At 37.7% G+C, this 23,909-nt stretch overlaps 1 protein-coding gene across 3 annotated transcripts in view; it reads left to right on the top strand.

Annotated features, from left to right (window-relative positions):
- Positions 1-23,480, top strand: part of ABCA5 (ATP binding cassette subfamily A member 5) — a 69,736-nt gene extending 46,256 nt beyond the window's left edge. For 2 of the 3 annotated variants that reach the window (XM_080922863.1, XM_080922862.1), the window contains exons 24-39: positions 1,105-1,275; positions 3,200-3,313; positions 3,667-3,801; positions 4,494-4,568; positions 5,941-6,032; positions 16,046-16,172; positions 16,383-16,500; positions 16,594-16,685; positions 17,454-17,629; positions 18,137-18,212; positions 18,319-18,413; positions 19,165-19,284; positions 20,399-20,548; positions 21,393-21,472; positions 22,308-22,363; positions 23,125-23,480. In XM_080922863.1, the coding sequence (XP_080778989.1) occupies positions 1,105-1,275; positions 3,200-3,313; positions 3,667-3,801; positions 4,494-4,568; positions 5,941-6,032; positions 16,046-16,172; positions 16,383-16,500; positions 16,594-16,685; positions 17,454-17,629; positions 18,137-18,212; positions 18,319-18,413; positions 19,165-19,284; positions 20,399-20,548; positions 21,393-21,472; positions 22,308-22,363; positions 23,125-23,232 (1,785 nt within the window). In that variant the 3' untranslated portion in view covers positions 23,233-23,480. The remainder of the gene's footprint in view (positions 1-1,104; positions 1,276-3,199; positions 3,314-3,666; positions 3,802-4,493; positions 4,569-5,940; positions 6,033-16,045; positions 16,173-16,382; positions 16,501-16,593; positions 16,686-17,453; positions 17,630-18,136; positions 18,213-18,318; positions 18,414-19,164; positions 19,285-20,398; positions 20,549-21,392; positions 21,473-22,307; positions 22,364-23,124) is intronic. The other variant, XM_080922864.1, reaches the window with a different exon arrangement.
- Positions 23,481-23,909: the final 429 nt, after the last annotated feature.

The following is a 23,909-nucleotide window of genomic DNA, read 5'->3' as shown; positions in this document are numbered from 1 at the left end:
CTTTCTAGTGCTTTCTTGACATTCATGCCATTTGTTTTAGGAGACTCAATAGTCTTCTTTTCAAGGTATGGGGTATATTATAGTTTGTATAACCATTACTTGTTTAAGAACATCTGGACCGTTGCTAGGTTGACTATTACAAATACAGTTGCTATGAATGTTTGCATGTGAGTGTGTATAAATGCTAGTTTCATACTAGTATGTTTACTTGTATGTGTATCTGTGCATTGCATACCTGCAGTACTCACAGATGTCCAAAGAGGGCGTCATATTCTCTGAGACTGGAGTTACAGATGGTTGTGAGCCTCTGTATGAATGTTGGAAATCAAAGCTTGAACCTTTGGAAGCACAGCCAGTGATCTTAACTTCTGAGCCATCTTCTCTAGAGCCCCGCTTCCTCCTCTAGAGTAATCTTTGTTCCTTGTTCCCATCTCTCATTCTGCAGTCTGCTCTTTGATAGTACTTAGTTATTAACAGGAGCAGATAGTTTTCGACGTAGTTCAAATCAGTGAACAGTATTGTTAGGTATCAGGACTTGGGAAAGATTTTTACAAAAAGTAAGGAGCGAATGAGAAGGAAAACATTATTTAAGTAATACTATACATGAAAATGCCAGTGTGAAACCACACATTATGTACCAAGCAATTATTTTAAAAGCACTTAAAATGTTTTCAAATGTATTTTCAAAGTTTCACACATAATCTGAAGTTCTGTGCACATCCAGAGGATATTAGGCAGCCTTTTAAAAAAAAATGCTATGCTTATCAGCGTTTTTATTGAAAGTAGACTTTGAACATGAGAATTCTTTTCCACTGAAACATATCTTTATTTACTTCTGCATAGTTCACATGACTGTGTTTGGCCACTCATTGATGACACACGCACACCATTCCTATGTTACCTTCTGTCTTATGATATTTTGATTCTTAAAACTTTTGTTGACATTGCAAAATCTCATAAGTGAACCTGACTAAAGGCTAAAGTGAATGCATGGAAAGTTACTTTAGTTTTGTTGAATAAAATCAAATGCTCTACAATAATTGACTTGCTTTTTATTTGTAAAATGTTTAAGATTTTAGTAGTTTTTCTTTCTTTCTTTTTTAGATCAAAGCTTATACTCAGCTTAAACTCTCGGGTCTTCTGCCATCAGCCTATTGGGTGGGACAGGCTGTGGTGGACATCCCCTTGTTCTTTGTTGTTCTGACTTCGATGCTGGGAACTTTATTTGCATTTCACCATGGTCTGTATTTTCACCCTGTAAAGTCTCTTGCAGTGGTAAGTTTGCATCATTTGTGTTGTGCTCGCGGTCTTTATAGTTACATATTTTTAAAGGTCTGCTTGCATATGATAGCCGGAGGCAGAAGAGCATGTGTATCAGCTTTTTAAAAAAATAAAGCAAATGTTTTTTATTGGATATGGTATATCTTATCCAATTTATATTACAAGTTTATTTTTATATAAAAAGAAAGCAAATCACCATTTAAAAATAACCCGTGAAGCTGTCGTGGTCTTTCAAGTAGACTACTTGCTTGCATCCTGCATCTAAATATAGCCGTCCTCCTGTGTTCTCAGACCTAAATATTTTACAAGGAGGGAATTGGTTTTTTAAAAAAGACTTGATTTAATTAGTGTGAATGGGTGTGGGTATGTACGTGTATTTATGTGCAGTAACCAGTGTAGGCAGGGTCATAGAGGGTGTCATTTCCCTCAGAGCTAGAGTTACCAGCATTTGCAGTTTGCCTGTCGTGTTATGAAGGTACAGGATCCATATGCCAGTTCTCAGAGTTGCCTAGTTCTTAACCAGTGGGCCATAGTTAGTCCAGGGAAACAAACTTTCTGTTAGATATTTTTTTTTCTTTCTCCTAGATTTTAACTTTGTCTGAAAGTGTGAAATAACTATATAACTGACATCTGTGAACTTTGGAAATGTTTAATTAAGAATCCTTTGGTTAAATGGCTTTTAAAGAAAAAAAGCAAAACAACATAGAGCCACATATGAGGATGCTGGATGCAAACCTCGTTTTCCTAGAGATTATTTGTATTTGATATATGTGGTGGATTATATATGCTTGGCCCAGGGAGTGGCATTATTAGAAGCTGTAGCCTTGTTGGAGTAGGTGTGCCACTGTGGGCGTAGACTTAAGACCCTCATTCTAACTTCCTGAAAGCCAGTATTCTCCTAGCAGCCTTCAGATGAAGATGTAGAACTCTCAGCTCTTCCTGCACCATGCCTGTCTGAATGCTGCCATATTCCTGCCTTGATGATGATGGACTGAACCTCTGAACCTATAAGCCAGCTCCAATTAAATATTGTCTTTTATAAGACTTGCCTTGGTCATGGTGTCTGTTCACAGCAGTAAAACCCTAACTATGACAATACACTAATCCTCACTCTGTAAAATAAACCTGGAAGTTATATCAAAGCCAGGTGTGGTAGTGTTCACCTTTAATCCCAGCACTTGAAAGACAGAGGCAGACAGATCTCTACAAGTTTGAGGCCAAGCCTGGTCTATGTGGTGAGTTCCAGGCTAGCCAGGGCTGTATTTGTGAAACCCTGTTTCAAAACCAAAAATCTGATGGAAACAAACAAACAAAAAGTTATGTTAAGTGTGATGTGTTGAAATGGTTGCTAAGTACTAAAGAGCTGACCCAGCAATTAAAATAATTTTGTTATTTTTGTAGAGGACTTGGGGTCAGTTCCCAACATCAAAATGGTGCCTAACAATCCTGCATAAGTCCAATTCAAAGGGATCTGATGCCTTTTGACTTTCATTGACATTAGTCACATACACGGTATATACACATACAAGCAGGCAAAGCACCTCATGTGTTAAAGTAAATATATCTAAAAGGTTTTAAAGAATGGTTGCTAGTACTTGAGAGATCGATAGTTGTAACTAGCTGTAATGGATTTTAATGCTACAATAATGAGAGTGTTTTACTTGGTATAAAAAAATTACAAATAATGTGCATCTTAAACTACTTGGAGTTGTTTAAAACATTAAATTAAAAGCATGATTTTATTGGCTAAGTAGAGTTGTAGATTGTAGCTATTTAAATAACCACAATGAAAGTTTTGGAAATGATTTGTTGAAAATGAAATTTGATGAATAAAATTACTTAATATTTTAATATTACTGTAATATTTTATATTGTTATTAAGTACTCATTTTTATAGACACGTGTTTCTGATTTACAGGTTTTCTGCCTCATTGCTTATGTGCCCTCGGTCATTCTGTTCACTTACATAGCTTCGTTCACCTTTAAGAAAATTATAAATACTAAGGAGTTTTGGTCATTTATCTATTCTGTGGTAAGTCACATTTATATCCTTACAGTTTTTCAGGTCAGTTTATGTAGAAGTCAGGCACACTTCAGTGCTGGAGCACAGGGTGCAGTGTATCTTCCCTAAGTGAAGCCTCTCTGGAAAGAACTAGCAGTGTTTCCTGTGATCTTCCACCTCATCTCCTCTGCAGGGTGCTGCTCATAGTATTTACAGCCGACAGCAGATGTCAGTGACTGCGGCTTCCTGGCCTAGGACCATCCCTGGCTGCCTGGTTTATTTGAGGATCAAAAACCTAGTTGGATGCTGAGGCACAATTTATAAATAAATTTATAAGAGATTTTCAAATACTCTGTCACCTGTTTTCTCCCGTCTCTCTTTAGACAGCCCTGGCTTGTGTTGCAGTCACGGAAATAACTTTCTTTCTGGGATATGCAGTTACGGATGTTTTCCATTACACCTTTTGCGTAGCGATCCCAATCTACCCACTCCTGGGTTGTCTGATTTCTTTCATAAAGGTATGTCTAGTGGGTGTTTCAGAAGATCTAAAGTCTAAATACATATTTCTTAGTCTTAATGTCTTAATTCTTGTATGAAAATAGCTTTAGATAAGATTATCTGCTGCTGCCTGATTATAAATTTAGCACAGGGATGTAAAATAACAGGAGAAAAACTTGCAGTCATTACATTGTTTATGATGCTCAATTTGCTATGCATAATTTGATGTACGATCTGGCTTCAGTCAGTTTCATATTTAGGAATTCCTCAAAGATTAAGTGATGAGAGAAAATTGAGTGTAAGAGATCCTCCACCAGGAAAACATAAAAAAAGATTAATTTTGAGCATAGATAACTCAAGGCATTTCCACTTTTTCAGGAAAATGTAAGAAGTTGGTAGGAGTAGGGTAACTATGAGTAAACTATATTGTATCAAATTCTCAAGGGATTAATACAAAGTTTCCACTAATTAACCAGTGAATTTATTCTTTATGACCGCTGGGTAACTTTTCCCCACTTTGGTTTAATATGTTTGACTATCCTTGCCCCAGAAATATTTTTGGCAAGGAAACTTTTAAGTTAGCTATAACATAAGATACCGCTTATTAATAGGAGCAACTTATTTATAGAGATCACATATTTATAATTAAAATATATTGAACATTTTAAATCCAAATACTTGTGCATATAAATATACAAATATTTTGTTGTAGGGTTCTTGGAAGAATATACCAAAAACTGAAAATGCTTACAATCCATGGGACAGACTTTTGGTTGCTGTAATCATGGTAAGAAATAACAAAAATGATTTTCAGTGTTCCTGTGTCTTGATGAGAGTATTTGTGGGGCTGATGGGATGGTTCAGTGGTTAAGAGCAATGGCTGCTTTCCAGAGGACTCAGGATCAATTGCCAGCAATTACATGGTGCCTTACCACTTAACTCTTGCTCCAGGAAATTCTACCTTCTCCTCTGTCCTTTACAGGCACCAGGTGTTCATGTGGTATACATAAATTAACAAAAGAAAACGAACTAAAAATCATGTACACATAAAGTAAAATTAAAAAAACTAAAAAAAGGCAACTGTTTATACATTGAGGACATAACTCAGTTATTAAGAATGCTTGAGGGCTTGTCCAGGGGGCTAGAGAGATGGCTCAGTGGTTAAGAGCACTGGCTGCTTGCTCTTCCAGAGGTCCTGAGTTCAATTCCCAGCAACCACATGGTGGCTCACAACCATCTGTAATGAGATCTGATGCCCTCTTCTGGTGTGTCTGAAGACAGTGACAGTGTACCCACCCCACGTACATAAAATGAACCTTTGAAGAAGAGTGCTTGTCCAGCAGATATGGACAAGTTTGATCCCGAGCACAGCAGCAGCCAGGTGTGCTGATGCACTCCTGTGACGTAGCACTTAGTGCTTGGAGGCAGGCTGCTCAGAAGCCCGAGGTCGTCCTCAGGCTCCAGAGTGAATTAGGAAAGAAGGACTTGGTTGCCTGTGCTTTGATTATTTTTACTTTTTGTCCTATTGGCTATAGAGCAAGCTCGTAAGTTAAGTGTGTTATGTTAGTGAATCTGTAATTTTGTAGTAATACCTTTTATTTTCCAACTCTCTCTGCTTCAACATACTTGACTTTTTTATGCCACCAATTCTGTTTTAATAAAACTGGCTTTCTCTAAGGAAGAACGTAGTCTTGTGGTGTTTGTGAGACAGGGTTTTAAATAGCTCAGGCTGGTCTTGATATTATGATCCTTCAGCCTAAATTCCTTAGTGTTGAGATTAAAAGCCAGTGACAGAAGCCCAGCGAAATTTATATCTTGATTATACTTTGTAAAACTGACAGTAAATGAATTTATAGGGGCAGAAAATACAGGAAGAATTATTTTATGGGAAATAACACTACTTTGTTAGCATTAAAGTATTTGACTGGGGTTATAGTTACTGGAATAGTAAAAGCGCTGTGTTTATGAAGCCCCCAGTTCAACCTCAAGCACCAAGAAACTAAATAAGAGTTACATTTAAATGTCTTTATTACAACAAACATAATAAAACAGTTGGATTCCCCCCTCTGGTTATGTAAAGAACCTGAGCTATGTAGTCTTGGTTCTGCTGGGGAAAAAAAGATGATTTAGTCATGAGCTGTTACATACTCTTTTCTTAGCCCTACTTGCAGTGTGTACTGTGGATTTTCCTCTTACAACACTATGAGAAAAAACATGGAGGCAGATCCATAAGAAAGGATCCGTTTTTCAGGTTAGTTAATTTCTTTTTTACCTAAGTATTACAGTTTTGATAAATCTCCAGAATTACACATTGTCATTTTAAGCATTAATATAATTTTAAACAATTCCAGCACTTCAAAGGAACAGTGTCTATCAACGGTTACTCTCCTCCACATTGTCCTGCCTTTAAGCCCTGTGCGACCACTGATCCCATATACTAATGAAGCCTGCCTGTTCTGAACATTATATATGACTGGAGTTATATATAGAATAGAATATAGTCCTTTTTGACGTCATTCTTATGCTCAGTATATTCTTTTTTTGCATACTAGACATTAATGCATAGTGTCCTCATGGTTGCTTGCATGTTCATTGTTAATATTTATATAATATAGCCATTTGTTTAAGAAAGATGATATATACTTGAAACTTAAGCCACTAAAGATGGTGGTTCTATTAAGTATTTAAGTGAACTTAAGTTGTATAGTTAGCTGCTGTTTACTGTATTGGGCACATTAATGTTTAAAGAAATGAGGTTGTGAGGATGTGAATTACTCATATTTTATTACATTAGTATTTATTGTGTGCACATGTGCTTTGGTTTGTGTGTTACCCACATGGGCCAGAGTGCATGCAGCCCTCAGGACAGCTAGCAGAAGCTCTGCCGGGCGAGTCCCAAGGATTGACTTTAGGCCATGAGGTTTGGCAGTGGACACCTTTTGCTGCCGTCTCTGAAGAGCAAATCCTTACGTAGCTTATACAGCCTTACAGTTAGCAGGGTTTGGGGGGAGGGTCCTTATTCATCCTGTAGCAATGCTCCTTCCTTTACCTTTTTAAAATTTCATTTTGACAAATAACATTCTAATCATCTATTCATGTGCTTGTTGTCATTTTAATGTCTTCTGAGAGAAATGCCCATTTCTATTAAGAATTAAAATTTTTTTTTATTAGATTCTCTCTATATTTACATTTCTAATGTTACCCCCTCCCTCATCCCACTTGCATCCCCCTTCCCTCTTCACTTGTCTCCACAAAGGCGCACCCTCTCCCAATCACCCTCTCCACCTCAGTGCCTTGGCATTCCCCTACACTGAGAAAATGTGCCCTCACTGGACCAAAGGCCTCTTCTCACACTGATGCCAGACAATGCCATCCTCTGCTACATATGCAACTGGAGCCATGGGTCTCTCAATGTGTGCTCAGTGGTTGGCGCTTTAGTCCATGGGAGTTTTGGAGGGTTTGGTTGGTTGATAATGTTGTTCTTCCCATGGGGTCGCAAACCCTTTCAGCTCCTTCAGTCCTTCCTCTAGCTCCTTCATTGGGGTCCTGTGTTCAGTCAAGTGGGTAGCTGCAGGCATGCTCAGCATATCTGTATGACTCTGTATCTGTATCAGCAACAATGCTTGGTTTTGGTGGATGCATATGGGGTGGATCCTAAGGTGAGGCAGCCTCTGAGTGATCTTTTCTTCAATCCCTGTTCCTCTGTTTGACCTTGTATTTCCTCCCATGAGTGTTTTGTTCTCCCTTCTAAGAAGAACTGAAGTATCCACCTTCTGGCCTTTCTTCTTTTTGAGCTTCATAAGGTCTGTGAATTGTTTCTTGGGTATTCAGAGCTTTCTGGTGTTAGTATGCGCTTATCAGTGAATGCATACCATGTGTATTCTTTTTGACTGGGTTACCTCACTCAGAATGATAGTCTCTAGTTCTATCCATTTTCCTAGGAATTTCATAAAGTCATTGTTTCTAATAGCTGAGTAGTACTCCATTGTGTAAATGTACTACAATTCCTGTATCCATTCCTCTGTTGAAGGACATCTGTGTTCCTTCCAGATTCTGGCTATTATAAATAAGGCTGCTATGAACATTCTGGAACATGTGTTCTTGTTAGATGTTGGAACATCTTTTGGGTATATGTCCAGAAGTGGAATAACTGGGTCTTCAGGTAGTACTATGTCCAATTTTCTGAGGAACCACTAGACTGATTTCCAGAGTGGTTGTACCAGCTTACAATCCTACCAACAATGGAAGAGTGTTCCTCTTTCTCCACATCCTCGCCAGCATCTGCTGTCATTTGAGTTTTTGATCTTAGCCATTCTGACTGATGTGAGATGGAATCTCAGGGTTATTTTGATTTATATTTCTCTGATGACAAGGGAGGTTGAGCATTTCTTTAGGTGCTTTTCGGCCATTCAGTATTTCTCAGTTGAGAATGCTTTGTTTAGCTCTGTACTCCCTCCCCCCCCCCCCTTTTTAAAATAGGATAGTTTGATTCTCTGGAGTCTAATTTCTTGAGTTCTTTATATATATATATATATCATCTATCTCTATCTATCTATCTATCTATCTATCTATCTATCTATCTATCTATCTATCTATCTATTAGCCTTCTATCAGATGTAGGATTGGTAAATATCTTTTCCCAATCTGTTGGCTGCTGTTTTGTCTTCTTGAGAGTGTCCTTAGCCTTACAGAAACTTTGCAATTTCAAGAGGTCCCATTTGTTGACTCTTGATTTTAGAGCATAAATCCTTGGTGTTCAGTTCAGGAAATTTTCTTGTGTGCCTAAGCTCTACTCCACTTTCTCTTCGAATAGTTTCAGTGTATTTGGTTTTATGTTGAGGTCATTGATCCACTTGGACTTGAGCTTTGTACAAGGTCATAAGAAAGGATCAATTTGCTTTTTTCTGCATGCTGACTGCCAGTTGAACCAGCACCATTGTTGAAGAGGCTGTTCTTTTTCCATTGAATGTTTTTAGCTGCTTTGTCAAAGATCAAGTGACCATAGGTGTGTGGGCTCATTTCTGGGTCTTCAGTTCTGTTCCACTGATCTACCTGCCTGTCTCTGTACCAGTACCATGTGGTTTTTGTCACAGTTGCTTTGTAACATAGCTTGAGATCAGAGATGGTGATTCCCCTGGGAGTTCTTTTATTTTTGAGAATAGATTTTGCTATCCTGGGTTTTTTGTTATTCCAGATGAATTTGCAGATTGCTTTTTTTCAACTCTATGAAGAATTGAGTTAGAATTTTGATGGGGATTGCATTGAATCTGTAGATTGCTTTTGGCAAGATGGCTATTTTTACAATGTTGATCCTTGCAATCCATGAGCATGGGAGATCTTTCCATCTTCTGAGATCTTTAATTTTCTTCTTCAGAGATTTGAAGTTCTGGTCATACAGATCTTTCACTTACTTAGTTAGAGTCACACCAAGGTATTTCAAATTGTTTGTGACTATTGTTAAGGGTGTCTTTCCCCTAATTTCTTTTTCAGCATGTTTATCCTTTGAGTAGAAGGCTACTGATTTGTTTGAGTTAATTTTATAACCAGCCACTTTACTGAAGTTGTTTATCAGCTGTAGTTCTCTGGTGGAATTTTTGGGGTCACTTAAGTATACTATCATGTCATCTACAAATAATGATATTTTGACCTCTTCCTTTCCAACTTGTATCCCTTTTACTTCCTTTTGTTGTCTAATTGCTCTGGCCAGGACTTTCAGTACTATATTGAATAGGTAGGGGGAGAGAGGGCAGCCTTGTTTAGTTGCTGATTTTAGTGGGATTGCTTCAAGTTTCTCACCATTTAGTTTGATGTTGGCTACTGGTTTACTGTATATTGCTTTTACTATGTTTATGTATGGGCCTTGAATTCCTGATCTTTCCATGACTTTTAACAGGGGGTGTTAAATTTTGTCAAATGTTTTCTCAGCATTTAGTGAGATGATCATGTGGTTTTTTTCTTTGAGGTTGTTTATATGGTGGATTATGTTGTTGGATTTTTATATATTAAACCATCCCTGCATGCCAGGGATGAAGCCTACTTGATCATGGTGAATGATCTTTCTGATGTGTTCTTGGATTCGGTTTGCAATTATTTTATTGAATATTTTTGCATCGATGTTCATGAGAGAAATTGGTCTGAAGTTCCCTTTCTTTGTAGTGTCTTTGTCTGGTTTAGGTATGAGTGTAATTGTGGCTTCGAAGAACGAGTTGGGTAGTGTTCCTTCTGTTTCTATTTTGTACAATAGTGTGGAGAGTATTGGTATCATTAAGTCCTCTATGAAAGTCTGAATTTCTGTTAACATTTAAAAAAATGGTTTCATTATATTCATATTTATAGTTGTAACATTTTTATGTGTTTTTTATGTTTATGTGAATTCCAAGTATTTTCTCCAATGTCACCTTTTTAACTAGGCTATTTTAAACTGAAAGAATTATTATTTAGTGAGATATAGTTATTGATATTAAGCTAGTATACATCTTTCTCTCTGTAACTCACATTCGTAAATCAGAACAGCTTTAATGCATATAAACACCGCACAGTTAGTGTGTGCTGCTCTCATGTGTGTTTGGCAGGGCATTAGAATATTGATGAATATGAACACTGGTCAGCTCAGATGAGTGTGTCATGCTGACTAAGGGCGGGGTTCCCCTCCACACCAAGGAGCTCAGGTCTGGCTCTCCTTACTCCGCCTCTCCCTGTTCCTGCTGATGTTTGTGGGGAAGATTCCTAGATCCACAGAGCAGTCTTTCTAATACCTCAGCCCTTCCTTCCTGATCTGCACCAAACTTCACCCTCTGAACTTATGTCAGGGTCGTGCCACCAGCTTTCTTTTAATTTTATAGTATTTCTTTTAAATTAGAATTATGTCACTTTCCCCTTTCGTCCCTCCTTCCATTTCCTGTCATGTATCCTGTTGCTCTCTCTCAAATTAATTACTTCTTTATATTTAATTATTGTTTACATATACTTAAGTATTTATATACATGTTATGATATATATATGTGTGTGTGTATATATATATATATATATATATATATATATATATATATATATAAATAAGTAACACTTAATATATTACACAATAGGGGCTGGAGAGCTGGCTCAGTGGTTAAGAGCACTGACTGCTCTTCCACAGGTCCCGAGTTCAATCCCCAGCAACCACGTGGTGGCTCATAGCCATCTGTAATGGAATCTGACACCCTCTTCTGGTGTTTCTGAAGACAGCTACAAATGTACTCATAAATAAAATAAATATATTAAAAAATATATTACATAGTAGATCAATGTATATATTTATATATTATTCATATGTAAATAAATATTTATAAATATGTATATATAATATTATGAATTATATATTTATATTTTGCTATTATAAACATAATATTTATAAATATTTGTTTATATAAAATATATTTATATTATATATTTACTATTGTTGTTATAATATATAACATATTATAATTTTATATATTTAAATAATATGTCTTGTATATGTTTATTACATATTTATGTGTGAATATTTATTAGATAGCCTCTGGGTAGTTCTTGAGTCCTCCCCCAGTTTTCCTTTTTGCATATTGACCTATCCATTGGTGTCAGTGTTGTACAGGTCTTATTCAGACATCCATCTTGATGAGACTTGATGAGTGTAGCCTCGGATATTTTCAGGAGACACAATCGCACAGCAAACTTTAGGTTCCTATGACCTTAATCTTTTTCTTCCTTCTGCAATGTTCCTTGGGCCAGAAATGCAGTGCATGTGTAAATGTATTAACTGGGACGTGATCTCATGTCCTGTGCATTTCAAGTTTGTAGACTTGTGTAATGTTCTTTGTAAATGGAGACTTGGGGCTGGGACTGCAGAAAACAGAGAAGCTGTGATACTTGTTCAAAGCTGACCTCACTCAGTAAGAGCTTTCAGTTCCATCCATTACCCACACACTTCATTTCTCCTCACAGCTGGGTGGTGGTCCATAGTGTATATGGACTACATTTCCATTGTCATTCCATTGTCATGTGCTAAAGGACATTCCTGTTCTTTCTGTGACTGTCCTAGTGTGGATAGGGCAGCAGTGACCATTACTTACCAGATGACATGCCCATGTGGTAGGTTTTCCTTAGCTCTTGGACAGTTCTCCGTCCTCTTTTCAAAGTGGTTGCATCAGTCTGCATTCCTACAATAGAGAATGAAGGTCCCTTTCCTCCCAGCCCTGCCAGCACTTGCTGTTGGCTGCTCTGTTAACTGTAGCCATTCTAACAGGGTGAATATGAAATGGCAGTTGTTTTAATTTGAATTTTCTTAATTGCAAGGAAGCTGAACACTTTTTAAGGTATTTCTTAAGCATTTTTATTTCTTCTCCAAAGAGTCTCTGTGTAGATCCCCACCCTAGTTTTTAATTTAACCATTTGATTCCATAACTATATTTTTGATTCTTTATATATTTTTGATATTAATCTCTATCAGATACGTTATCTGTCAGAGATTCTCTTCTTATTTTGTGTGTTTTTTCTTTATGTGGTTGATAATTTCCTAATCTGTACTAAACTTTTAGGTTTCATAAAATCTCAGTAGTTGTTGGCCTCCATACTGGGAACATGGAGTCTTATTTAAAACTCACGTTCTACACCTGAGTGCTGTAGACACTCTCTATCTACACTTGAGTGCTGTAGACACTGCCCATCTACACCTGAGTGCTGTAGACACTGCCCATCTACACCTGAGTGCTGTAGACACTGCCCATCTACACCTGAGTGCTGTAGACACTGCCCATCTACACCTGAGTGCTGTGCACTGCCCATCTACACCTGAGTGCTGTGCACTGCCCATCTACACCTGAGTGCTGTAGACACTGCCCATCTACACCTGAGTGCTATAGACACTGCCCATCTACACCTGAGTGCTGTAGACACTGTCCATCTACACCTGAGTGCTGTAGACACTGTCCATCTACACCTGAGTGCTGTAGACACTGTCCATGTACACCTGAGTGCTGTAGACACTGCCCATCTACACCTGAGTGCTGTAGACACTCTCCATCTACACCTGAGTGCTGCAGACACTGCCCATCTACACCTGAGTGCTGTAGACACTGCCCATCTACACCTGAGTGCTGTAGACACTGCCCATCTACACCTGAGTGCTGTAGACACTGTCCATCTACACCTGAGTGCTGTAGACACTGCCCATCTACACCTGAGTGCTGTAGACACTCTCCATCTACACCTGAGTGCTGTAGACACCGCCCATCTACACCTGAGTGCTGAAGACACTGTCCATCTACACCTGAGTGCTGTAGACACTGCCCATCTACACCTGAGTGCTGTAGACACTGTCCATCTACACCTGAGTGCTATAGACACTGCTCATACTTCTTCCCCCAGTTTCAACATTTCAGGTTTCACATTGTGTCCTTTGTTCAACTGGAGCTTATATTTGTGGAGGGTGATAGAATTCTTACTTAGACCTGTGGTGTCTGTCATAAACTTCAGTGTCACATTTCACCAGTAATTTCTCACATTCCTGCCTCTCACTTCTTAGTCCTATTGGACTTTTCTTCATATGACTTAATATCCTACAGCTTTTCCCACTGTAACTGTGTGTCAGGCAGTTTTGGTTCTAATTTGTCCCCAGATCCCGCTACTTTATTCATATGGTTTGCCTCTTCATTAGTCTCTCTTCCTGTCTCCTTGCACTATCTGCTAAAATTATACTTCTGAATAAGAAAGTAAAATAACTCAGAAATAGTATGTGTTTACTGTACAAAATAAGCTGTTTGATCCTGCTTGGTAGCCTGTAATGTTTCCTAGATAGCCTTCTTGTTATTCCAGTCTTTCTCTGTATTTTTCAAATTCTCCAGATCACCTTGCATCTTACTTCTTAGTGAAATATTGCCCTTTATCTCTGAAAAAGTAGTACTTGATTGTGTGTGGTGTATGTATGTGTGGTGTGTGTGTGTGTGTGTGTGTGTGTGTGTGTGTGTACATGTTTGTGTTTGTGTGGTTTGTGTGTGTCTGTAAATGCCATAGCTGGCAGAGTAACACTCTGCATGAGCAAGAAGGCACTCTAGTTCAACATGACCTTCAGTGGTGTTGGTTCAAACTTGTGGAGTCTGACAATAGGGAGTTCATTTTATACATATTTAAGTACAACTTTGGAAAACAGTTTTCTGGGAACCTTTATTTCAGTTGCATGTATGTAATAAAGCTTAAAGATTGACCACATTGAAATTATTCTGCAAAGTACCAGTGATTAGTAGGGGTTTCAGTTAAAGCCACTGGGTTTATGGGTTTTTAGGTACAGGGTGATGATGTGTGAGCTAGGAACTTGGATTATGCCTGTATAAGGTAAATAAAAAAAGCTGGATTTCTGGGCAGGCACTGTAGATGGGAGAAATGACATGTTAGCTTAGAGTTATTCCTTCCCGGTGGGGCTGGGGGAAGAAGAGCAAACAGGGTTTCTTAGCTTATACAGGGGATGAGCTGGGGTTCCAACCGAACATTGATGCCTTCCACAAACATGGTTTCTATAGTTTAAGAGAAGTGGTCTAACAAAGCTTTAAAGTATGTGTGACATCTCTCTTAAGGATGGGTTTTATTGACTGAGAGACTGTTCAAGATAAAGGTCTAGAGATGAAGATTCTGGCTAAAACATAATAGTTGGGGCAGATACAGGGTGGATTTTGGTCTGACCTGGTCCTGCAGATAGCACAGATTACCGGGCCATTAGCCACTGTCAGCCTCCTGGGTAGAGAACAGGCACACGTCTCTCCCTGAGGAGACAAGCCTGAGTGCTCAGCATTCCTGGTTTTCAAGGTGCTTACCTATGAGCCCAGAACTCAGACCTTAACTTAACTGCAAGTATCTGCAGATTCATCTACATTGACCAATGTTTTTCCTTTTCCCTGTCCCAGAGGAAGAGCTGGCTTTCTGTTATGGATCATTTATTCTGCGCACTTAAGAATGTTGCTCTGACAGTTTTCTTTTCTCTTTGTGTATCATCCTGAATCATGTATGTGTGTTTGTATGTTGTGGTGTTTGTATGTATGTATTCATGTGTATGTGCTGTGTATGTGAAGGCCTGACAGTTGGTGTCTTCCTCATTCTCTCTACCCCAGGGATCCTACTGTTTCCACCTTCCCAGGTCTGAGGTCACAGGATTGAGCTGCCACACTCAGTTTTTAAAGTCCCTGCTGTGGATCCAAGGCAGGCCCTCACTGCTTTCATAGCAAGCGCCTTACCAACAAGCCGCGTCTCTAGCACCTCCTTCATAATCTTAATTTAGAAAAAAGAAATTATCACTTTCTCTTATACATAAAAGGACCAAAATCTTTTTCAAGTATAAATTCACTTCTGGCTCTTTATAGTATACCTTTGTTTGTTTTATAGTCAAAAAGCCTTCTGTCTTTGGTTGTTTATGTCCCATTTACTCCTTAATGTTATATGGTCTGGGCTTTTCACCTACAGTGTCTTCAGTGTCTTTGCTCTGTCTGCTGGGCTCATGTGGCTTGGTTTCTTGGTTGCGCCCACCCCCTTCTCTTCTGTCCTCCCCCACCCCCTATAAGGTCACTTTCATTTACATCTTCACTCTCTTCCTACTCAAGATTCTCCTGCACGTACTTCTTTCTCTATCCGCCATTAAATCAAGTATTCCTTTGGGTTTGATTTCAGCCTTATCTAGTCTTCCTAGACAGTTCCATGTATACTCAGACTGCAGTGTCTTTGGAGGAAATACTCATGTTTTTTTTTTCAAATTAAAGACCTTTTTAAAAATTTTATGGGTATGTGTGTATGTTTGTGTGAGTGAAAGCCAAGGCTAAAGAGGGTATTGGATCCTTTAAAGCTTTAGTTGTAGGGGTTGTAAGCCTCCTGGTGTGAGTGTTGGGAACCAAATTCATGGCCTCTAGAAGAACAATACACTGCTTTTAACCTCAGACATCTATTCAGCCCCCAGATTTCCCCCTCTCCATGTGGAATAACACCTTAAACATACCATACATACACACACACACACACACACACACACATACATAAATAAAATGTGGTAAATGATTGGATTTGAATATCTTTTAACCACTAACAGTCATTGAAAAGTACCATTTGTAATTCTACTTTTGAGAGGTAACATTAGGTTTTATATTGATGTTCTTATAGAATGATTTTATCAATCTAGTGCCCATGTGTTTTAGTATTTTAATTATGTAACTTTGCACTAAATTTCTGAGTATTTAATTATGTAACCATCTACTGTTTGTATTTGCTTAGGACCTTCTTACAGAAAAACAAAAGTAAGAAGTTTTCAGAACCACCCATCAGTGAGGATGAAGATGAAGATGTCAAGGCTGAAAGACTGAAGGTTAAAGAGCTGATGGGCTGCCAGTGTTGTGAGGAGGTAACTTGCTCCTTCCTGCCGCGTCATACTCAGTCTCAGTGGTAGATCACCGAGGCACAGGAATGAGGGAGAAACATTTCATCACGTATGAGTTGAAATTTATTTTAGACTGCCCTCTTAGAAGTGAGTCTGGTTTTTGGGATACATATATGAGATATGAAATGATAGGTCTCTAATTTGTAACTGTTTAAAACCTGTTTTCCTAATTAGCAGCCAGCCATTATGGTATGCAATTTGCATAAAGAATATGATGACAAGAAGGATTTTCTTCATTCAAGAAAAACAACAAAAGTAGCAACAAAATACATATCTTTCTGTGTGAAAAAAGGTCGGCATTTATTTTTCTTAAGAAAGTTTTCCAGAAGAGTAATTTTCGTGTTTAGCTTGACTTTAATATGTATTTTTTTCCTAATACCTATAGGAGAGATCTTGGGACTTTTGGGTCCAAATGGTGCTGGCAAAAGCACGGTTATTAATATTCTTGTTGGGGATGTTGAACCAACTTCAGGCCAGGTATGATATATGCAACCATGGGTTATATCTAATATGACAGCTTAATTAAGATAAGGTCACTAATGACAAATTATGAATTGGATGGTCAAAGTTTTTGTAATTTAGTATTTGTATTTAGTATAGATTTATGAGATTAAGGTCTTTTGGTTATCTGAAAGTTATACATGTCAAATTTTCACACACAAATAGACATATATAGTTATTTTTTAGTAAATATTTACACACAGGGTGGGTTTATCTATCCACTTACGAAGACAGGTATAGTAATTTCTGGAGATACGCAGGTTAGTCTGGGCCCTGTCAGTGACTGTGCGGTATGCGCATGCCTCCACATCCACGTATTTCTCCTTCCTGGTTCTCCTTCCATCTCTCCTCCCTGGATCTATAGACTTAGTGTTCTGTGAATTGCCAGGAATATTCCTTTCTTGAGATTTTGCCTAAGATTACTTTTAATGTCAATTACACCTTAATGTTTGAGAAACAAAAAAGTTTTATTTTACTTAATGGTTTAGTTTAAATACAGCATTTCAGTGCAGCCCCATGATGACAGTACTTAAAACGGTGGCTCGATTTCCCATCCACCAGTATAGTCACCCTTCAGGATGGATCTAAGTTCTGACCTATTTATGCACGGCCTCACACCTTTAAAAAGCACCAGAACGATGCTCAGACATTACTGTGACTCAGGGAAGGAGTTTAACAGAATCTGCTTACTACCTCCTTCATTGTACAAAGCTAAGGCACTAAAATGTGGTTTGCATTTTGTAGATATTTCTAGGAGATTATAGTTCACACTCAAATGAAGATGATGAATCCATTAAGTGTATGGGTTACTGCCCTCAGGCAAACCCACTGTGGCCAGATATCACTCTGCAAGAACATTTTGAAATTTACGGAGCTGTGAAGGGGATGAGTTCAAGTGACATGAAGGAAGTAATAAGTCGGTAAATCACCTTTGCTGCTTGGGGGAGGAAATGCGTATTTCAGATTCTTTACAGTTTAAAACAAGCATTTTTATAGATTATAGTTTTCATAGAAAAAGGTCATTGCTTCTCATTTATTCTTTACAAAGTTATGACACCTATGAAAAAAGTCAACTCTTCTATTTCTGCTCATTCTAACTTCTTTATTTCTATTTTGAGACAGTCTTGCTATGGCAGCCCCAGCTAGCCTTGAAACCCAGAGATCTGCATGCATCTGCTCTTAAGTGCTGGAATTAAAGACGTGTCAGCATGCCAGCAGGGTTCAGTTTTTTATTTCTAATTATAGGAAGAATGTGCCCTAAACAGTATGCAAATTGATTTTTTACAATGTTGTAAACTGGAGATTTTTTTTTACCTAGTTGACATTACCTAAGTGATCTTTTAGAGAGAATAGCACAAATGATCATACATAACACACTTGCATTAATACAGATCCAGGTACATAATTTTGTGTTGGCTATCTTGCAGAATAACAAGAGCCCTTGATTTGAAAGAACATCTTCAGAAAACTATAAAGAAACTCCCTGCAGGGATCAAGCGAAAGGTATTCATCATGACAGATGCATGTATTTTATTAGTTGAGGACCTGTTGCTCTCTGGGCAGATGTCTTCAGTCTGGAGCCTTAGTCCGGCCTCCCTCTTCCCTCTAGCTGTGTTTTGCTCTCAGTATGCTGGGGAATCCTCAGGTGACGCTGCTGGATGAGCCATCCACAGGTATGGACCCCAGAGCCAAACAGCACATGTGGTGAGTATGACACTCGAGACACTTGCCGCTTGGTTCGCTGCATCATGGGCTAGAGTCGCTTGGACCAATAGCTTCCTGTTAGTGATGTGTACATCTTGATGTATGAAATAGCAATTGAATATGTAAACTTTTAAAGCTTTTATTGTGTCTTTGTTAAATATTAATGATATTATATGTACTACAGAACAGAAACGAACACACTAAAATAAATAATTCTAAACTAAATTCTACTTCCTGAGTTAATTTTGGGAGTTTTTTTTTTCATAGTCACTTAACAGTAAATTATGTTTTTCATATTATTGTCTTGAGTTTAGGTTGTAATTTATTGAATTAATTTAAAGTACTTGTTGGCTAAATACTTCTTAGTTCTTAATTTCCTATTTATCGAGTATAAAGTTTGATTTAGATATATATTAATTTTATGAGTATGCCTCCTTTTTTAAACAACAAAATAATATCTTATCATACTTGATCCACTCATTCTTTCACACTTTTGTACGTTCTTTACTTTTTTTTTTTTTTTTTTTTTGGTTATTGCCGGGGACTGAAACCAAGATACTGAGCATGAGGTTTCCTCGCATTTGTCAAGTTTGACTCTAAGGAGGACTAGGTTAGAATGGAAACTGAAGTTGGTAGGACACAGGCCTATACGGCTGTTGGTAATGGGGAGTTTTACTCAAATAGTTGGATTTTGAGAAACTGCTTCCCAGTATTACACAGGTGTTACTTAAATTTTATTTGCATTTTATAGGAGAGCTATTCGAACTGCATTTAAAAACAAAAAGCGGGCTGCTCTTCTGACGACTCACTACATGGAAGAGGCGGAGGCTGTCTGTGACAGAGTGGCCATCATGGTGTCTGGGCAGCTAAGGTAGGTACTTAAACAGCATAGCTTTCAGAGAAAGGGATGGAGGGCAGATTTTTGAATGTATTATTTTAAAAATGTAGAGAGCTATGCATTAATTTGAAATGTCAAAACTTTTAGTTTTAAAAATCAGTTTTGTATAGAATTTTTTTGGAAATATATGTATATCTATATTTTACAAAATTGTACAACTACGTATATTGGTATGTTTGTTTTTATGTCTTGTGTTTGTTATTTAAAAATTATTAGGCTATTTCAAAATAGTAGACATTGTTTAGAATTATAACACAGAGTCTAAAATAGCTATCTGAGTTATATTTGTACACAGAAATGGTTGATGGAGTAGATAAGTGTGTGCAAAGAGGCAAATTTTCCTTCCACAATGATTTCAAATAATCTGTATTGTTCCCTTTCTTCATCTCAGCTTAATGCTGGTCATAACCATTTTTTCCTAGAACACTGAGTGAGGGAAAGGCATAAGAACTGGGAGCAGTAATGTTCACAGTTGAAAAGCTTACAGACACGCTAACTGAGCAGACACTGCACACCCCTGAGTGTGCTACAGTGTAGTGAGAAGCACGCTCAGATGTGGTTCTCTGTCCACAGCTCATAGCCTACTTTAACACTCGGAAGATAGACACAGATTGAAGGACAGTCCAGCAAAACATGTGATCAGAATTCCTTCAAACTGTGATCAGAATTCCTTCAAACTGTGCAAGTCGTGAGAAGGAAGAATAGAGTAAGAACTGTCCTTAACTTTGGAAATGAGAGAGACACAGCAACTAAAGGCAGCATGGGATAGACTCCTGGAAACTAGGTGTAGCTTGGGATAGACCCCTGGGACAAAAGACACTAACAGGAAGGAGCAGAGTCAACCCAGCTCTGACCCTGGCTAGCCCTGTATAATGGAGGCCACTTGATTTTGACAAGCTTGTTGTAAGAATAGAAGAATTGGGAAAATGAGACTAGAGAAAGAGTGTATGAGCACGTTCATGATGTTTGCAACTTTTCTACGCATGTGCAGATGGCCAGAGTCATGTCATAAAAACAAATGTAAGCAAGAATTCATCCTTTGAAAACAATCAAGCCATTTTAGGTCTTCCTTTTAAAATTATTTCAGATGTATTGGAACAGTACAACATCTAAAGAGTAAGTTTGGCAAAGGCTACTTCTTGGAAATTAAATTAAAGGACTGGATAGAAAACCTGGAAATAGATCACCTTCAAAGAGAAATTCAATATATCTTCCCAAATGCAAGCCGCCAAGAGAGGTAACAACTTTTAAAATATATTTAATACTTTTTATAGAGTAGAAATTGTTTTTAAAACAAAAGTCCAAACATTCTTATTTTACCAAACAACAACTGTGGTGAAAGCCTGCTAGCTCAGAGAGGCAGAGACAGTGCCCAGCTGACCTTCCTCCTCAGCCAGTGTCCCAAAAGGAAAACAAAACAACCCATTCCTTCACAGCCTTAAAAACCCTTCCAACGGAATGTCCTTCCTTTCTACTTCCTCTGTGTCTCTCTATCCGTCCTTCTGGTTTCCTCTCATCTCAGTTTTTTTCCTATATTCATTCTCTGTCAGCTGTGTTTGCTCTGTCTCTTGACCTTGGACCGACTTTATTCAATCTTGTTTACAACAAACAGATGAAAGGTGTGTGCCAGGGCTCAGCTACACCACAATTAGAAACAGGTTTTTCCAGAACACAATCTCAGGCTGTGATCAAATATCTTGCCCACTTTTGGATTAAAGGTGTGTGCTGTGGCTGAGCGGTGCTGAAACTAGAGACAGCCTTTACTATCAGGGTTCACGGTGTGACCAACGAGAAACCATGAAGGTTTATGTTTTCAGTTATGTTTTCTGTTTGTGTCTTTGACTCTCTTACCTTGATGCACCGTATCATCAGCAGTACAGGACTGCGCTGTCAGAATAGAGGCTTGTACCTACTTCAGGGGGATAAGTACACGGTATTATCCTGTCATTCTGCACATATTTTTAGGGAGAATATCAGCTTATTAGAATGTACATTTGAACTTAAAAAGGTTTAAGCTTAGCATTCAAGCAAACACAGTAGTAACCATTTCCACCCTCCTGTATCTTATCTTTGTTTTTCAGCTTTTCTTCTATTTTGGCTTATAAAATTCCAAAAGAAGATGTTCAGTCTCTCTCACAGTCCTTTGCTAAGTTGGAAGAAGGCAAGTAGCATTTGAGAATACTGTAAAATAGTTTTCAAGTAACGAAAGGATTTTATTCAGAAAGTTTAGAACTCAGATCCGGGTTATAGTTGCAGTTATAGAAAATATAATCTTTTCTTCTTTTATTCTAAGATAAATAAATATAAATGTATATACTCATACATACATATACATTGAACAATAATTAATAAAGAAGGGGTCAAGTTTTAGGGAATGTGGGAGACACAGGACTTCAAGTGGAATAGTGCAAATTCAGTCCTCATGTACATAATTCATAGAGACTTAAGAATTTGGAATATATAGAATTTTATCATTCTCTATGGGAATTCTGAGTAGGACAATATTTACTTATATCTTATGTATCTCTGTAGGTGTAGATTATTAATTCTGAAATTTTTATCTTCCTGATAATTTCTTTATGATTAAAAGAATAAATATACTAACAGAATGTGGTATTAGATTGAAAAGAGGGATTTGATGTGAAAATAGCAACGTTTATAATAACCAGTGATATGAAATGAATTTAAGAATCTAGACCAGGTGACAGCGGTGTCTAGAGAATGGGGGGTAGAGCTCTGACTCCACAGGAAAACAAAGGAATGACAAAGAACAAGACACTGGAGGGAAGGAGAGCTGACCAAGAAGATGAAGCAGGCCACGGGTTGCTGACGATAGTTGTGGGTGTGAGGGCTGAGGAATAACACACTTGGGCAACTTCAGTTCTGAATAAGTTGTTGGCAGAGTTTTAAAAAAGCAGAGTAGAACTTGAGAATTAATCTCCAGTTTACTCCTTAGAAATATCACTAAGTAAAATGCTATTTTTATGTTTTAATAGCAAAACACACTTTTGCCATTGAAGAATACAACTTTTCTCAAGCAACCCTGGAACAGGTACTGTAAAGATAAACTAGAAACGATTACTATATCATTAAGTGTATGTAGTGGCAACTGCTTAGGTTATAATGTAGAGGCTGGTATTATAGGCACTCAAAACTATTCTTGGAGCACACTTGCTCATGTGTGGGTGCACAGGTGTCACAGCATTATTGTGGGGACCAGAGGACAACTGTGCTTGTCAGTTTTCAGCCATGTGGCTTGGTGATGGAACTCAGGCCTTTGGCTTGACAGAAGGTCCTGCTGAGTCATCTGACCATCTCCAAAGTAGTTACAGCTTTAGCTTCCTCTGAGCTTTTTGTTCAATTTCACTTTAAAACCTCTTTAATTAAAAAGTCCTATTATTTATATTTATTGACTACAATGTGATGGTTTGATATACATGTTTACCATTGAATAATGAATTCAGGTACATTGTATCTTGTTAAGCTTGGCCATCTTTTTGTTTATCTTAGTACACATCTAAAAGATTCATGGCTTTACTTCATATTAGAATAATTTCAGTTGTTTAAAAATTTTAAGCTATTTTATGACATTGCTGCTTGATTGATACATTGATTAGGAAATTTATTAACCCTCTAAGTATGTGTTTGTTTTTGTATCTACTGGACATAACTTGCTTTGTTTGAATACTATCAATATCAGAAGACCTCTTGATATATGTTAAATATTTGTTATGGCATTATGCCGTTTCTGACATACTTACAGTCCTTTGGATGATGCAGTAATTAGTCTCCTTTGCTTTTTCTTCTATCTAGGTTTTTGTAGAACTCACGAAGGAACAAGAGGAAGAAGACACTAGCTGCGCGACCTTAAATAGCACATTGTGGTGGGCAAGGACGCAGGGAGACAGGGTAGTATTTTGAATGTTTGTGCTCACTCAACCTACTGACTCTGAACTTACTACTTTTTATTTTGATTTTTATTCTTTTATCTTAACTTTGGTTTTGAAAGTTTCTTAATTGAATAGTTACAAAACGTGAAAGCTCTTGGAAATTCCATAAGTTCCTTATTCATGCACCATAGTTACGTGTTTGGGTTTCTTTAAATAAATTTGTCTGTAATTGTCCACCTGCATGTTTATATCTGAAGTATATTGAAGATAGTCTATATGCCATCCTTTTCATGTTTCATAAAAACATTGTTTCTCAACGTAGGATTTTAAGAAAAGATAAAAGAACAATTCTGAATAATATTTAAATTTTATACTATGTTACACAATTATGTAATTTCCTAGTGCTAACTAAAAAGATCAATACCTGACTAATAACGTAGAAAAGAGACACAAAGCAGTGCAGAAACTGGCTTTTCATTTAAGATTTCGACCAGAGGCTCTTGTGGAAGTTGGCCTGTTGAGAAGTGATGTCCAGTAGGTGGCAGTCATTCATCACAGTAAATAAAGCGAAGGTGTAGTCTAGTGACTACAGACTACAGACGTGGGTGATGAGATGTTTCAAGTTCCATGTCTTTTGCCCACATTAAATTCAAACGTGTTTAGATTGTAATTCACAGGAAGACTATGACTAGAGTCTTAGTATGTAAT

This window comes from Micromys minutus (genome assembly GCF_963924665.1).
Source record: "Micromys minutus genome assembly, chromosome: 10".
Taxonomy (NCBI): Eukaryota; Metazoa; Chordata; class Mammalia; order Rodentia; family Muridae; genus Micromys; species Micromys minutus.
The sequence above is the reverse complement of the archived record's forward strand: the minus strand, read 5'-3'. Positions and strand labels throughout refer to the sequence as shown.